Source organism: Malania oleifera, chromosome 5, assembly GCF_029873635.1.
Source record: "Malania oleifera isolate guangnan ecotype guangnan chromosome 5, ASM2987363v1, whole genome shotgun sequence".
NCBI lineage: Eukaryota > Viridiplantae > Streptophyta > Magnoliopsida > Santalales > Ximeniaceae > Malania > Malania oleifera.
The window spans coordinates 69865975-69880564 of record NC_080421.1 but is presented as its reverse complement, the minus strand read 5'-3'; the positions used below and the strand labels follow the sequence as shown (position 1 = coordinate 69880564).

At 36.3% G+C, this 14590-nt stretch overlaps 1 protein-coding gene across 2 annotated transcripts in view; it reads right to left on the bottom strand.

The window, feature by feature from the left end:
- Nucleotides 1-14590, bottom strand: part of LOC131155610 (uncharacterized) — a 42851-nt gene that overhangs the window by 2514 nt on the left and 25747 nt on the right. For both annotated transcript variants that reach the window (XM_058108857.1, XM_058108858.1), the window contains 2 exons: nt 11085-11166; nt 10940-10987 (listed from right to left, as the gene is read on the bottom strand). In XM_058108857.1, the coding sequence (XP_057964840.1) occupies nt 10940-10987; nt 11085-11166 (130 nt within the window). The remainder of the gene's footprint in view (nt 1-10939; nt 10988-11084; nt 11167-14590) is intronic.

Sequence of the window (14590 nt, the reverse complement as noted above, 5' to 3'; positions counted from 1 at the left end):
TTTAATTTATTTAATTTATTTTTATCAAAACAAATTATTATTACAAGTGCTTTTGAAATTATATGAAAAACATAAACTTACAACAACATTTTATTTAACCATTCATTTCTAAATTATCATTATTTGTATAATAAGTAATATTTATTTAAATGATTTATGAATTTCATTTGTATTGACTGATTAACTAAGTATGTTTAATGTACATTATCTTACAAATATGTTTGACGCGCATATTATATTACAACTTCTCCACCTTATACACATTATAGATGTATTTACTTGTAATATATTAGTCCTAAAACTTACATTATTATGTCTATTAATCATTTCTAAAGCTTCATAAAAGAATTCCATGTTTTACTACTGATTTCCATTATTGTTTCAAATCGAAATCGAAATTTCCATACTTTTGGAGCTTTGAAATTTGAGTCGAAATCGAAATTTAAGACCTTGCATACATGAATTGAGAATTGGCATCAATAAACACATTGGGGATGACAAACTCTACAATAGGAATATTTGAAAGTCTTTGGATGTCTACAAAACACATTCATTGCGTTCCTTGCAGTGTCTTCAAGTTGAGTAACACTAACATGATCAATTATCTCAGATTCTCTGTCTTGGTTGGTTAGTAGAGCAGGTTTCAAAATGATTTTCTTCCCATTATAGTGGGAGACACACGTGTTCTCAAATCCTCGAGTCACACCCAAAATCATCTAACCAAGGAAACCAAGAAGTACATAGCTGATTTTCATGGCTATGATATCATACCAAACACAACCAAAATAGTCATCCATCTTGATAGAAACAGAACATCTTTCACAAAGTAGAGTTATCAACTCAAGGTATCTCATAAGGCCCTGCGTGAGGTTTTGGATGAAGTTGCATTCGAGTGACTCCATTTCTAGAAATCACATTCATAGGACATCTTTCATCAATAATGAATTTGCAGACTTTTCTTTCGCATACTTCAGGTATGGAATGGCTTGATACTATACTCAAGAGTATGACACCATTCATTTTTCCTATAAGCTGTCACCATATTGCTGGATTTATTTATATATATACTGCAACTATATAACACCAATAGCCCTTAACACAATTGCCCACAATCTCAATCTACTTATGCAAAACCATGCAAAACCATAAACTCGACTCCCAAGTTTCAAGAACTATCTTCAATTCACCTTAAATCTGTGTCACACTGAAATGAAACAAATTCACTTACAAAACTCTTAGCAACAAAACCTGATTTTTGATGATGAAAGCGACAATTTCTTGCTTTTCATAGCAAATTAACACAACTTACTAGCAAAATATCAAGTTGCAGATAAAATTATCATGGAAGAAAACAAAAATATCATGGCAGAAGGCAATTCTCACAAAACTGGCAGTTGCAAGGTACTCCGGAAACTTATCTCACATGCATCACTGGCAGCAACTTTTTCCAGCAATGTTATCTGGGGCAAAGGGAGATCAAGGAATGGGAGTATGACAATGTTGGCGGTGCGATGAGAAAAGAGAAGTTAGGGATTTTGAGGGGTCATTGGCTGGCACATGACCATGGTTTTAAATAAAGGCCGCGACCATTACGTAATGGTTTTTTGGGTTACCGATATTGTTACACACCACGAAATCGGTGGTAACAAAAATCACAGCCATAGCAGCCGTTACGTAAAGGCCGCTACGGCCGTTATGTAACCACTGCAGGACTGTTACACCAAAAAATTATTTTATTTTTTACTTTTTTTTTCTCACTTTTTCTCACTTTTTCCCTTTCTTTCATATATCATTCTCAATATACCTAGTGGCAAGAGGGGAAAAAGATTACGAGGATGACAATGATACAAAATTTAATATTTCTTTAAATACTAACAATAGATGCATTAATTAACAATTTGAAAATACTAACTTGTTAGAAAAATATTTTATTTTGATAATATTAGTAATGTGATATTTATATTCTATATTTTTCAACTTCAACCTTCATTCTTTTCTAGCTATTTTATATTTGTATTATTCGTATGTCTTATGTGTCTAATAGATTAATGGAGGGTAAAATGTATTTTGTTTTATTAATTAATTTAGCACACATAAAAATTTATCACGGATAAAAACAATGAGAAGTATAAATACGCGCGCACACGTAATTTTTCTATCAATGGTGGTTTAAAACAAATGTAAACTTGTTGCCCTTACCAAATAACATAGTTACACGAACTAAAGGATCCAAAACACACTAAAACTCTTTCTCTAAGAAGGGCTAAAAGCTTAAAACATGCAAGTACGCTAATATGCACAAGGTTGTACATGCTTCAAAAATATTCACGGCTGTTACACCCGCTTCCCGTTATGTAACATCCGCTACTCTTGCTTCCCGTTACACCCATTACCGTTATGTTACGCTACCTGCTACCGCGATTTAAAACCAAGTGCATGACACTTCACTAGTGGCCTGAAGGCGATGAAATTTTAGGGGCTAGGGTTCTTTCAGGGGTTTCTGTCTTTGATGCCATGGGGGGTGTAAAGAATATCTTCAAGGGAAGGGATGTTTATAAAAAATGAAACATGACTGGAATTTCAGATAAGTTAAGAACTCTTTTTTCTTTTTTTTTTCAACTGCAATTTCAGGGCAGCGAGGATGGTTGAAGGTGATTTTCATACATGGTGTTGTTATGTGATTAACAGAGAAAGAGATTGATAAATGGAGAGAACGAATGATAAAATAACAATTTCAGATTGCAGAACATAAGAGAGAGGAGAAGACAAAAAGGAAGAAATGAAGAAAAGAAGATGCTGCAGGACAGCACTGAGAATAGAAGAAGACAAGGACAATTACAGTTACAGGAGAGAGACAGAACCAGCAAAGTAGAATTATACAGAGGTTGCCAGACAGAACAGAGCAGACAGAAGGAGAAAAGAAAAAGAAAAGTACAAAGAACAAGAAGGATTGGAAAGAAAATGGGTGACTGAAAATGGAAGAATGGAAATCAAATTTGGGCTTTGATACCAAATGATGCAGGGGAAGCATCAATGATCTGCAGCCAATGGAGATAAGAGGGAGGAAAGGGGAAGTAGGAAGTGGGAACAGAGGAGAGAGGAGATACACGGGGGAAAGGGTTCACTTCAAATTCAAATTCATCAACCTCCTAGAACATGGATTTCACACTATTTATAAGAAAGCCTCTAACACAAGAAATTACACATACACTCCTAAAACTACATTGCATTGCAGACATGCCCCTCACATGCACAAATATTACAAACAAGCCCCCAAATACACATAATCCTATACTAATTAAACTGAACACACAATTAACTACTAACTAAACCCGACAATCCCTTGACCCAATTCTTTCTAATATTCTCCAACAAGAATCTTCCAAGTGTCTTGCTTCTTGTCCTACGTCGATATGCATTAATTATGATTTTCTATTAAACATAAAGAAGTTCAGTTTTTTCCCTTAAAGCAACATCAAGTCAAAATTTTTTACTATTTTTTATTGATAGTCCCTCTTATTTTGTTTGAAGAAAGCACACACACGACATTTTGTTGCGAACATCTTACATTTTTTATTTTTTACCATAAACATAAAGTCCGTCTTTCTAATATTTCTCTTGAATTCTTCTATTATTTAACTTATATACATGAATCTTTTTCAATTGAAAAAGAAGATTTTATTAAGAAGTACAGAAAGGGTTAAACAAAATAAATCAAAACAGCAATGGCCAGCCAATCACACTGTAAATCAGAAAACAAAAACCCTTTGAAACATCCAGCTGCAAAGAGCCACAAGGAGGCCAAATGCTGAATCCTTCCAAAGCTTAATCAAAGATATCCTCTCCCCCGTAAAAATACAGGCATTCTGTTCCAACCAAATCTCCACAGAACTGCAAAAAGTGCACCTCTCCACCATGTCGAACCATCTTTAACCCTTCCAGAACTTGAAAAATAGATAGCCAACAAATCCTCCACCAACTTCAGACACACCCAACTCTCCCCAAAGATTATTCCACACCCTCCAAGAAAGGAGCAATGAAGGAATAGTTAGCAGCAGATTCTGAATTTTGAAAAAAAAAAAAAGTGAACATTCATCCGGAGATAAATCCTTGAAAGGCATCCTACTCTGCAACAGATTGGTAGTGCTAACTCTTTTAAGAACGACCAAGAAAATAAAAGCCTTCATCTTAGAGGGGGCTTTAGCCTTCCAAATGGATCCATGAGTGGGAAAAACGAGTCTTTTATGGTTAAATAGTCAAAAGAATATTTAAAAGAATATTCCCCAGTAGAATCAAGAATCTAGGAAAGATAGCCTCTACTTCCAGAAAAGAGCCTACTGTCCAACAAACTTAACAAAGAGGAAAGCTCCAAAACCTCCCTATCATTTAAAGCCCTACAAAAATGGAAATCCCAATATAAACCAACCCCTTCAGAAATAAAGAATGAAGAAATAGATTCATTGTGCAAAGAGGACAATCTAAGAATGGGGAAAAAGATGAGCAAAGCAAAGAACCCCCATAAAAAATCAACTTACCAATGTTCTTAGACACCACCTTACCAAGCCCCAAACCTCCCTCCCTTTTAGACACCTTACGCACTTTCTCCACTACAAGATCCCAAAACCCAACCAATATAGGATTAACACCAAGTAGCACACCTAAATAAATCAGAGGCCAATCAAAAATACCACTCCCAACTAAAGAGGAAAATTCTGAAGATCTAGAAACATACAAATTAACTCAAGCTAACCTAGTTGATCTCAAAGGCTCTCTAGGCAAAGATTTGATATATAGATGTAATAGAAATTGTGAGATCATGGGATGCTCTGATGCAGATTGGGCTGTCTGTTGATGATTGAAGGTCTATACATTTGTGGACGTAATCTTGTTACCTGGCATAGCAAGAGACGAACTATTGTAGCAAGATCTAGTGTTGAAGCAGAATATCAAGCTATGACTTATACTATGAGCGAGCTTATGTGGCTGAAGTCTTTTATGCCAGATATAGGATTCTTGGTAACAGCCAATAAATATGTTTTGTTATAATCAAGCTGCCATTTATATTACTAGCAATCCAGTGTTCAAGAGAGGAAAAATCACAGAGGACTTTGACTTGTCATCTTAGGGATGTTGTATTGAAAGAAAGTAGTGAGGACTCCCTTTATGAAATCTGTGGCTTAGTGAGGCAATGTTTCTACAAAGCCTTTATTTAAGTCTGCCTTGTCTAATGTTTGTTATATGCTACGATTAGGTGATATACACACCTCCAGCTTGACGGGGTGTGTTATAAAGAAAAAGAGAATGTGTTATTTTAGTAATTAAGTTGTGTTAATGGGGTTATTTAGCCCTCAAAAGAGTTTAATATTATTAATAATATATAAAAGGGTAGACTTAGAGTAGTATGTAGACTCCAGGAAATTGCCGCATAGTTTCTCCTCTTTTTCTCCTCTTCTCTTCTCCTCTCTTCTTTTTTCCACCATCTCTAACTTTATTGCACTACTCTTCTTAAGCACCAAAGTGACAAAATCGAGTTTATGCTTTTACCCAAAATCCCACTAAAAAATAATTCACTGAAGATATTCATTGAATCCTCTCCTAACAATATCCCAACAATCTTGGAAAAAAGGCATACCAAACCCATTTGACCCTAGAACCTTATCCCTCCCCGCCTTACATTCACCTTTACCTCACTTTCCCCCAAAGGCCGCTCCAACCACTTCATCTAATAACTACAAATAGGATTCCAATCCAGCCCCTCATACATAGGCCAACTAACATCCTCCTCAGCAAAGAAATTAGCATAAAAATATGTAATCCCATCAGTAACCAAAGAAGAATCAGTAGTGACCTATTGTCCCTTCAATTCAAATTCCATAATTATAATTCTCCTATCAGTAGCCCAACTAATAAAAATAGGGTTGCATTCACCTTCCCTAACCCACTTCAACTTTGTCTTTTGCCTCCAACTCCTCAATTCCCTAAAAATCACCTCCTATAAATCATTAATCAGCTTTAATCCCTTCACTTTATCACATCTAGAAGATGCCCCTATTTATTTTTTCTTTCTATCCAACGAATTAATCTCACCTAAAATATTGTCTTTCTTCACCCTAAAATCCCCAAAAACTTCCATATTCCATATTTTCAACTCTTCTTTTAGGAGCTTTAATTTTTTCATAAACCCAAAACCCAACCCTTCTCAACATTCTCACTCCAAACATTCCCAACAAGAGATTGAAAAGACTTACGAACAAGCCACATATTTTCAAATATAAAATGAGCTGGCCCAACTTGAACTTACTAGACTCTAATAGAATAAGGAAATGATATAACATTGGCCTAGAAACTCTAGCTTATCCTTTTAATTGAATATATGTATGTTTAATCTATTTTAGATCATGGTGGGACTCTGACCTACAAGAAAAAGAAGAACCACTAAAAATATCAGCATTCCTCTCTAAATGCTCCAGAATACTACATGGATTTTATACAGCAACAACCTGCTAGCATCTGTATGCACAACAAAGACTCTGAAATAACCCAACCAAAAAGGCCTCCAAGGAACTTGGACACACCCAATAGTCACCAAAGAAGCTAAACAGCTCATTCCATTAGCATGGACAAAGCAAGAAGATATGAGAATATGACTTTCAATACATCATATGCACCAGGGAATAAATCCTTGTGAAGTCTCCTAGTCTACAGCAGACTGCATTAGGTGTCTTTTGGTGAAATTAAGTGTTAAGATAAACACTGATTCCAGTTCTGAATTACTGAACCAGATTCTGAACAAGTTTGAACAACCAAAAACTGAACAATTCAAGTTATTTGGTAATTGATCTGTTTAAACATCTGAATCTGTATAGTCCTATCATTTAACCCTTAAACAATGTGATCTAATTTGGCAGCTTGATGGGCCAAAATACATGGAAAAAATACAAGAAAATATATATATTTTTTAAAATTTGTCCTAATTACAGATTACCGGTTGCGAACAGTGCTCTTTCCTCTACCTCTATTCTTCTACCCTTTAAATTTCATTATCTCATTCAAAGTTGCCTCCAATAGTTATTAGAATTTATTCATGAAATGGGATATCACAATATCTTTCGACTATTCATTTATCTACTTCAGTTGTTGAGAGACTTCAATGCTGAAACTTCATCATCATATGATCCATGTATCCATGTATTATCTTCCTGCTATCAGATTCCATATGGACAACCTGCAGCCCAATTTACTCGTGTGCACAATAGTGCATCCATCATCTGGAGAAGCACAGTTCATAATCACACCCAAATTAGCTGTAAAACAGCAACCTTATGGGAATTTGATAACTGCGACAGACAAAGAAGACTTTGATGCGAGTATTGAATAATGGCAAAGAGGAAAAACACTAATCCAACCAAATCACCTTCAATTGAACCTATCCCTCATGGCGTCACAATAGTGCATCTGAGAACTGGTGAGAGTATAATGAAAACCCAGATCCAAGGCTAAGGCTACTGGATTGAGGCACCGCAATTGTCCATTGTTCATAGCATTGCATCACATATAGGGGATGAGTGGAATGGTATTTAGGGGAAGAGCAAAGGATAGGGGTTAGAGTGTCAAGAGAGTGCTCTGGAAATTATTGAGCAGCAAATGCATCTGTTACCCAGTAGGAGACAGACACAGGGCATTTAGAGTCTTTGACACCCAAACAAACAAGAAATGACTACTTAGTTTAGTTTTGGACCATCCAGAGATGGCCCTCTATTTGTAGGTCATTAAATGTAAATAAAAGTACCTTGCAATAAATCTATAAAGGAGGCCTAGACATTGGAGATAACCTCAGCTCTCCAAATACGATTAACAAGAGGGAAAGAAAACAAAAGAAAGAATCAAGGTAGTAAAAAGTTTTACGGTAAAACTCTCCAGAAAATACAAATTGAGACTCTATAATCCCTTCTGGAGGAAGGCCAAAAATAGCTGAAACAAATTATGTAACAGACTGAGACCAACCAACTCCCTATCATTAAGGTTTCTTTAAAATGAAAATCTCAGAAAACAATTCCCCTACGAACTCCAAGGAAGAAGAAATTGATGCATTATGAAGAGTGATATGACAAAAAGGGAAAAGAAAAGCAACAGAAAAATGATGCTCCTCTAGCCATAAATCATCATAAAATCAAGCCCAAAGACCATCTCCTGCTTGTACTCAACAAATGGAAAGAATGAGGATGAAGTCTACAAACTGAATTTCCAAAAGCTTTCTTAGGTAACTGTAATGCAAATATTAGCATCCCACCATTTCTTGTGAACCAAAATTTATTCACTATCACTTTATAACAAAGAGAATTTATTTCCTAAGGGGAACACCACAAGGGCTTTGATTGTTGAAAAATAATTTTACAAATATTTAATATTATTACGTCCAAAATTTCAAAATATACTGAAATGAAAACCATTTTCAGAAAGGCATCCAGAACATGATACTAGACATATCTGAAGCTTGGACAAGTGTTTTAAAAACAATTTATGAACACATGTTGAGAAGGTCAAATATCATTTTAAAAAAAAAAGCACAAGCATTGCAAATGCAACAATGGGGAATCCTGAATCATCTGATGACTGCAGTTAAGGATTTTATGTACGCACACAAACCACAATGGAGAGGTTGAAGAAATTTGATGGTACAGTTATTGAAAATACCAAACCCTTCTTATTTTCCCTCGAGCCATTTTATTTGGAAGGCTAAAGTTCCACTCGAGACCAGGGAATTTATGTGGATTTTGGCTCTCAATAGGCTTAATACTGATGATTTGCTGCAAGCGAAGGGGCCTGATAAGGCTATCAGTCCAGATATTCGTGTATCTGTTTTGAGGCAACTGAGGCCAGTGACTGCTTGTCCATCCATCTTTGGGTGGCAAGGCAGCTTTGGGCTTTATATTTTTTCTCATTTTTTGAGGAGACTTTGGTGTTGCCTCGGGCTGTTGATGCTTTCTTTGCAGAGGGTTTGGGAGGAGTAACAGGGGAATGGTTTTATAGAGATGTACGGTTTTTGCCCTTTATGGACCATATGGATTTAAAAGGAATGGAAGGATTTCCAATGGCAGAGCAAATGCCTTGCAACTTTTTTGGTACAGAGTTATTATCCTGGCTTCTTTTGGGGCTCATTTTGTGAGTTTCTTTCAGGGAATTTTGTTGTCAAGTCCTCAGCAGATCGGAAAGGGGCTCTAATGTAATTATTTTTGGTCTTTTTTGTGTATTTGTTTATTTATTTATTTTTATTTTCATTTTTTTTTGCTTTTGTATGCATTTAGGAGGATATCTTATCCTTCCTCTGTAATTTTCACTCATTTCTATTAATGAATTTCTTTTCTATTAGATAAAATACAAAACAATAAGTATAATGTGATGACTTTGAGCTCTTGTGCTCCATGGAAAAACAAAAACAAAAACAAAAACAAAAAACACAATATAACCAAAAAACGAATTGATCCACTTGTGTGAAAATTTTCTAATCCTTGCTTCTAAGTACATGCACATGAGATTGCACTAGATCCTAGCTGTTACTGTGTTTTGTAGTATGTGACTCCTCTATAGGGGCAATGCAAGGCTACAAAAATGACATCCAATGCTGGATTGAAAGTTATCACATGCTTGGCTTGCTAATTAATTTGAGCTTTGCCTAAACATGGTTGACGCCTAGTTAAGATACAATATTTATGTACGCACACAAACCAAGAAAAAGTTGGGGGTGGCCGGAAGGGATGGTGAAAGTCATGAGAAGTCAAATGAAAATGAATTAAGCGTTAAGATAAACTACAACATAAATGGTGTTATGTTGTAAGAGAGAGACCATCTGATTAGTTGAGAGGTAAGAGAGACCATCTGATTAGCTGAGAGGTTATTAGAAAACTCAAATTCGAAGGGGGATTGGGCTTGGCAATGTGGCCCAAAAAACATCTCCCTAATTGGTAAATGGTTGTGCAAGTTTCCTTTGGAAGTAAATCCCCTATGGCACAAGATCAAAAGTGAATATAGGCTTAGGGGTGTTTTTGTGCTGAATGAGTTCTAAATGAAACTGGTTCACTGAATAATTTTCAAATAAGACACCAATTGTGTTTGGTTGAACATCTGAAATGTCTCAGATTGCCTCTGGTTCGATCAGCATCTAGAATGATGCTTAATTTCATTCTGACGCAACCCATTCCTCTCTCCTCGCTGTTCTCCTTCCTTCATCTCCCTCTACTTTTCTCTCAACAATACTACCTGGCAAGGCCTCTTCTCGACGGCAAAGAGTGAATCACTTTTGATAATCTTGCAACGGGTGCAAACTCCTGAGGAATAAGCCAACAGCAGGATTCATTGTTCTTTTAGCATTGCATATCTTTAAAAAAAAGTCATTGAACACAATAACTCAAACCCTGAGGATCAGGGGAGTATCGGTGTGTCTCTGAGTTTATGCATGCATGTGTGTGCGCGTGTGTTCCTACAAGCTCCAAACCTTTGACCACCTAGAGCTAGTCTCTTCACCCCTATTGCCTGCAATACCACGCAACAATTTGGCAATTCAAAGAAGGATTAGATTGTGGGCCCTGATTCCATTGTTGAGGCTAACATGGCAAGACTTACTGAGCACAATGGGTTAGCAGTAGAAGATCATTGAACATCCATTAGACTTAATGAACATTAGTATGCTATCCCAACACCTACCAATATTTTTACTCAAAATTCCTTTGCTGTTTTCATTTCAAGTACATAAATTCTCCATCCCTGCTCAAAGAAGACAAATATTTCATTCTTTTCACAGACAATCAGTTCATTTGTCATGAGTTCATATATCATGAACCCAATAATCCTCTTTAAACTCAAGAACCAGGTGCCATAATTCTTATAGCTGGAAAAAATTGTACTGATGACCAATGAACAAGCCTTTATCCCCACAACTAACCTGTCTGCCTATTTCATCCATAATGATCATCCTTGGAAGTGATTGGACCTGCAAGAACAAAGATCTTGCTGAATCAAGGAAATCGATTTACTGATAAGCCTGGAACTAGCTATTACAATAAGTAGAGTACAGACCAACAACATACCAATCTTGAAAGAGATCCAAGGGTTGTAGAACATGAAATAAGATTAAAACATGTATGATGCCGAGCCAACAGATCCAATTCCCTGCAAAGGATACAGCAGTAAGGACTTCCTTTTCTGGCACAATATATATAAATGGAATCATAGCATAAAAATATATAGCACATGACTTTTGCATTTATCACAAACCACAAGTTACAGCAAGGCAAACAACTTCAATGCAGCACCTAAAGCTTCTAATCAACTCAAATTTGCTTGCTGCTCTAGATCTATACATGCACCAGTAAATTGTAGTAACAGTTAAGTGAGCATAATCATGTAAACCATAATGCCAATCTGGAAGCTGCACTGGACATAACATCATGATCTTAGCTTCTAATCATAGTTTTAAATTTCCATAATTCCATGAAATTGTTGAAATTTCCACTTTCCATCACCCTTGATCTTCATTGAAATATCCACAATTCATCAAATATTTAAAAAAAATTGGCAGCCCAGTGCACAAAGCTCCTGCATATGCAGGGTCTGGGGAAGGGGCAGACCAAGATGGGTCCATAGTACGCAGACTTTCCTTGCATTTTTGCAAGAGGCTGTTTCCATGCCTCAAACCTGTGATCTCCAAGTCACAGTGAAAACTTTATTTTTGTGCCTAGGCTCCCCTTCTCATCAAATATTTATCAAAACTTCAAATTTTCAACAAAATTTGTTGAAAATTTAAAATATGGAAAAAAAATGTTGAACATTGAAATTTCAGATTCAAAATGACATTAGCTACAACATTTTCTGTCTAAATTAGCGGAATTTTCTTTTAACTGATTTATAAATTTCATTCATATTAATTGGACATATTTAATATGGTATTCGCATCACACTTATTGCACCTCATACACCATATATGCATCATTGATGTATTTTAGTTACAACGTTTACTTTTTTTTTTTTTTTTATAGAAAAAGAATGGATATCATTAATAAGAGAAGAACTTACAAAGTGGAGAATAAGACATCTCCCATCAAAATTCTTGAAAAATCAAGGAAAAAAGGAACTACAAAACAAACAAACAAATAAATAAACGCTATGAAATGTCAAAGCAAAAAATTCCTCCAATCTCACTGGATTTCCGAAAATATAGCTCCCTTAAAATATTCAAAGCCAACACACCATAAAGAGGCCAAATATTTGATCATTTCCCAAACCAGTCGCCAATCCGGTTTTCCCTGAAAAATCCGTGCACGACGCCCCACCCATAATCCCCACAGCCCTATCCTTCCATCTTCCAAAATCCTCAAAAGAAATAGCCAGCATTCCTTCCACCAATGCTGGACAAATCCAAGCTTCTTCCAACACGCCAAATAATTTATTACAAATGTTTCAAGCAAAATCAGTGTAAGAACAAATGAGATGCCGATTCAGAACTCAAATAACAAGGTCTCCCAATTTGCAACAGATTATCAGCATTGATTTTATTAAGCACAGTTAGCCAAATGAAAGCCTCAATCTTTGAGGAAGCTTTGACCTTATAGATGCACAAGTATAGAGGAACAAGAATTACAATGGGTCAAAAACTCAAAAAAGGTTTACAAGAATAAATCCCCAAATGATCCAAAGCCGAAGACCATTTATCCTTGAGTTGAAGAAAGAGGACAATTGTTCAATATTGACAACGAGAAAAGTTCCACCAACTTCCTATCATTTAGAGATCTTCTAAAACAAAAATTCCAACCACAAAGAAATAAATCATAGAAGGGTGCCCTAAGCTCAATCAAAAGAGATGAGGATAAGATGTGAGTAGAACATCATTCCCCAACCATGGATCTTTCCAAAAAAGAATTTGAGAACCCTTCCCCACCACAAAATTAATGTGACGAGTGAATAAGGGATAAATCTGAGAAATAGATCTCCATCAATTCTCTAGAGAACATCGCACATTAACACTGCTATCCCAACCATTTACACCCAAGTCCGTAGACCTCATCCCACCTAAGTATGTGATCCCAAAAACCCCCAAATCTAGACCATAAGAAATCTCTCATTATTTTCTCAATCTTAATTGCAATCCCCATTGGAATTTTAAAAATTGAAAAATAATATAAGGGGATATTAGACAAATAGGCTTGAATAAGGGTGATTCAACCCCCAGAGAAAAGAGTGCCCCCTTCCAATCATCCAACCTCTTGGCCACTTCTTCCCCCTATTGGGATTCCAAAACTCCTTGGATCTAGGATTGCCCCCCAAAGTGGCCCCTAAGTTAGTCAAAGGCCACTAAAATACCACACAGCACCTCAAAAGCCCGCTCTCTATCTCACTCAAAGGGCACATTAATTTTGCTAAAATGCTTTTCCCCATATTTGACACCCTCTCAAAAACATGGAGGATACCCAAAGTACATCTTAAAGAAGGGCTATGATCATCTAGAAAGAAAATTTGTATCATCATAAATGAGAAACCACCACTCCCTCTCCCTTCACTTCCAAACCTTTCACCAACTCCGGATCCACAACTCTATCCACCATTTTACTCGATAAATCAGCTACTAGGACAAACAGAAAAAGGGGAGAGAATCCCCTTGTCTAATGCCTTTCGAATCCCTAAACCAAGACTTAGGTTCCCCAATTACAACAATTGAGAACCATAATTTAGATAAGCAACCCCTTAACCATCGGCACCAATGCTGACCAAAAAACTTTTCTCACAAAAAGTTCGTGCAAAAAACTCCAACTAACTCTGTCATAAAAAAGCCTTGTCAAAATCCAGTTTGAATATGAATTCCCTCTTCTTCCTCCTACGAATATCCTCCACCATCTCGTTAGGCACCAATATGGCATCCACTATTTGTCTACCCACCCCCCCCACAAAAGCACTCTAAGCTATAGAAATAGTCTTATAAAGCAAAGCACTCAGCCTATTAGCTAGAACTTTGGTGATGATGTTATAAACACAAGAGATCAGGCTAGCATGTTTGAAATTCTCTATCTTAATGGACCTTGATTTTCTAGGCAAAAGGGTAATAAAAGTGAAATTAATGCACCTACTCAGAATCCCATTCCCATCAAATTCAGCAAGACTTTAAGCAAGTCATCCTTAATAGTATCACTGCAGTCATGGAAGAAAGCTAGACTAGAACCATCATGGTCCGAAGCCTTATCCCTCTCCATTCCAAAAATTACCCGTCACCTCCCCATCATCAAAAGGTCTCCCTAACCAAAGCAGGGAGACCAAAGTATTGGAACCCTAGAGATGGGATTCCACTTTAACCCATCAACATCAGTCTACAAACTTCTTCCTCATGATATTGATATAAAATGAGATCTCAAAGGCAATCCTATCAGGATCATTAATAATTCTCCCTGCCCACATTTCCAACTCTCTAATCATATTTTTCCTCATCTTTCTGTTAGCTAGCCTACGAAAGAAGCCATTATTACAATCACCTTCTCTGACCCATTTAGATTTGGTCTTTTGTCTCCTGCTCCTCATTTCCTTTAAAATCACCTCTTCTAATTCATTC